General features: G+C 46.3%; 1 protein-coding gene across 1 annotated transcript; it reads left to right on the top strand.

The window, feature by feature from the left end:
- Positions 1-261: 261 nt before the first annotated feature.
- Positions 262-1,987, top strand: hoxb1a (homeobox B1a). Its single transcript, XM_067372562.1, has 2 exons — positions 262-895; positions 1,671-1,987. The coding sequence occupies exons 1-2, from the start codon at positions 262-264 to the stop codon at positions 1,985-1,987; spliced, it is 951 nt and encodes a 316-aa protein (XP_067228663.1).
- Positions 1,988-2,147: the final 160 nt, after the last annotated feature.

Genomic DNA, 2,147 nt, shown 5'->3' with positions numbered 1-2,147 from the left:
GATTGAAGTGGCTTTGTCATGCAAATGTCAAGCGCGTGATGGATGGTCGCCGTGCGCTGACAAACTTCTGGAGGTCCCCTCACCATTGGCGCCGTGACGTCTCACGTGACCAGCAGCTGAGGTAAAGATGTGTTATAGGGAAGCACGAGCAAATACTCAAGAGGTAAGCATTTCCCCCCTTCCGCATGACATACTGTTGCGAGCTTGCAGGACAGGAGGCTCTCCCGATATCTTAGGTTGACCCTCCACCATTAATAGCGCATGGACAATTCCAGAATGAACTCTTTCATAGAGTACACAATTTGTAACCGTGGGACGAACGCCTACTCGCCCAAGGCTGGATATCACAACTTGGACCAGGCGTTCTCGGGCCCCTTCCACACCGGACACGCAAGTGACAGCTATAACGCTGATGGACGACTTTACGTAGGGGGGAGCAATCAGCCAGCAACAGCAGCAGCACAACATCAGCACCAGAGCGGCGTTTTCGCGCATCCCCAGCACCAAACGCATCAGAGTGGCATTGGCCTCACCTACGGTGGCACGGGGACTAGTTATGGGACACAGGCCTGCGCCAATCCGGACTATGCTCAACACCAGTATTTCATAAACCCTGAGCAGGATGGGATGTATTATCACTCATCGGGGTTTTCAACCTCAAATGTCGGTCCTCACTATGGCTCCATGGCTGGTGCATACTGTGGGGCACAGGGAGCCGTCCCAGCCGCACCTTATCAGCATCATGTATGCGAAGGCCAGGACCACCAGCGAGGCTACTCACAAGGCACCTACGCCGACTTATCGGCTTCCCAAGGGAGGGAGAGGGACACGGATCAGTCGCCACCTGGGAAGACATTCGATTGGATGAAAGTCAAAAGAAACCCCCCTAAAACAGGTGGATTGAATTGCCTCTTTGAAGCAAATATTATATGCTGTACACTCAAACCAAGAGAAATGATGCCTTACATTAAGCAAATAAGCTTTCGGATCTGCATAACCAACACATTATACACAAATTGGAAACTTTTAACCTAAGATGTATAAAAAATTAAATACATTTTAAACACGGGCCTGTTCACTTCAGTTTCAACCCGTCTCCCCCTGTGTTAATGCATCAAACAGACATGCTTTCGTTCGCCACAGGAAATGCACCAGCACTGTTATCTTTAGCTTGTCCCGGTTCTCGCCGCGCAACATTCGTTTTTGTTGGCCTCCATTGTGTTCTTAAACTTTCGTCTTCTGTCCCAGCAGTGTTCGCCTCACAACGATTTAGTGCACCAACTTTTACGCAAAGGGGCCACCATTTTGACACACTCTACAAATCGAGTGGTCATAAAGCAATCTTTGGGGAGTACTGAATTGCATGTATTGCATATACCCCGTTATGGGTTCTTTCAAAATTGATTAATACAGACAGGGGAATTCTAGTAAGGTTAACAAAAGTTTGCAATACCGAATAACTTGTTGAATTCTCCTGTATGCACTGCGATTTAAATCGTTATATCTAATTTAGGATAAGAACAGCCATTACACGCACAATTGGTTGTTGTTGGAGTTTTTATAAATCAATTTATCTAAGTCAGCCAACGAATTAAGATTATGACTAATTTATCTGTTTTACATTGTTTGACAAACAGTCATGTAACTATTGTTTCACTTTTTCCTCGCAGCTAAAGTGGCGGAGTACGGACTGGGACCGCAAAACACAATTCGGACGAATTTCACAACCAAACAACTCACAGAGCTCGAGAAAGAGTTTCACTTCAGCAAGTATCTCACGCGAGCGCGGCGAGTCGAAATTGCTGCCACGCTCGAGCTGAACGAGACACAGGTTAAGATATGGTTTCAGAACCGCCGAATGAAGCAGAAGAAACGAGAGAAGGAGGGACTCGCGCCTGCTTCGTCCACCTTGTCTAAAGACCTCGAGGATCACTCTGATCACTCAACTTCAACATCTCCAGGAGCTTCTCCAAGTCCGGATTCATAACAGAGGACAAAAGCTTTGGGTGCATTGAACAACAGATTCGAAATATATCGCAAAGTCTATTAATTTAAGCATTCCAAAATGTGCCAGAAAGACTTTCATGTGTTCTTTTATTAGAGGACAATTCGTTTTTAGGACACTGAACGTCAGGCGAAAAGTGAAA

The sequence above is a fragment of the Chanodichthys erythropterus genome, chromosome 3 (genome assembly GCF_024489055.1).
Source record: "Chanodichthys erythropterus isolate Z2021 chromosome 3, ASM2448905v1, whole genome shotgun sequence".
Lineage (NCBI taxonomy): Eukaryota > Metazoa > Chordata > Actinopteri > Cypriniformes > Xenocyprididae > Chanodichthys > Chanodichthys erythropterus.
This window is presented reverse-complemented; position numbering and strand designations above follow the sequence as displayed.

Coding starts and splice junctions, on each gene's coding strand:
- hoxb1a (XM_067372562.1), top strand. CDS start 262: ATGGACAATTCCAGAATGAACTCTTTCATAGAGTACACAATTTGTAAC. Junction 896..1,670: donor AAGAAACCCCCCTAAAACAG/GTGGATTGAATT, acceptor TTTTCCTCGCAG/CTAAAGTGGCGGAGTACGGA.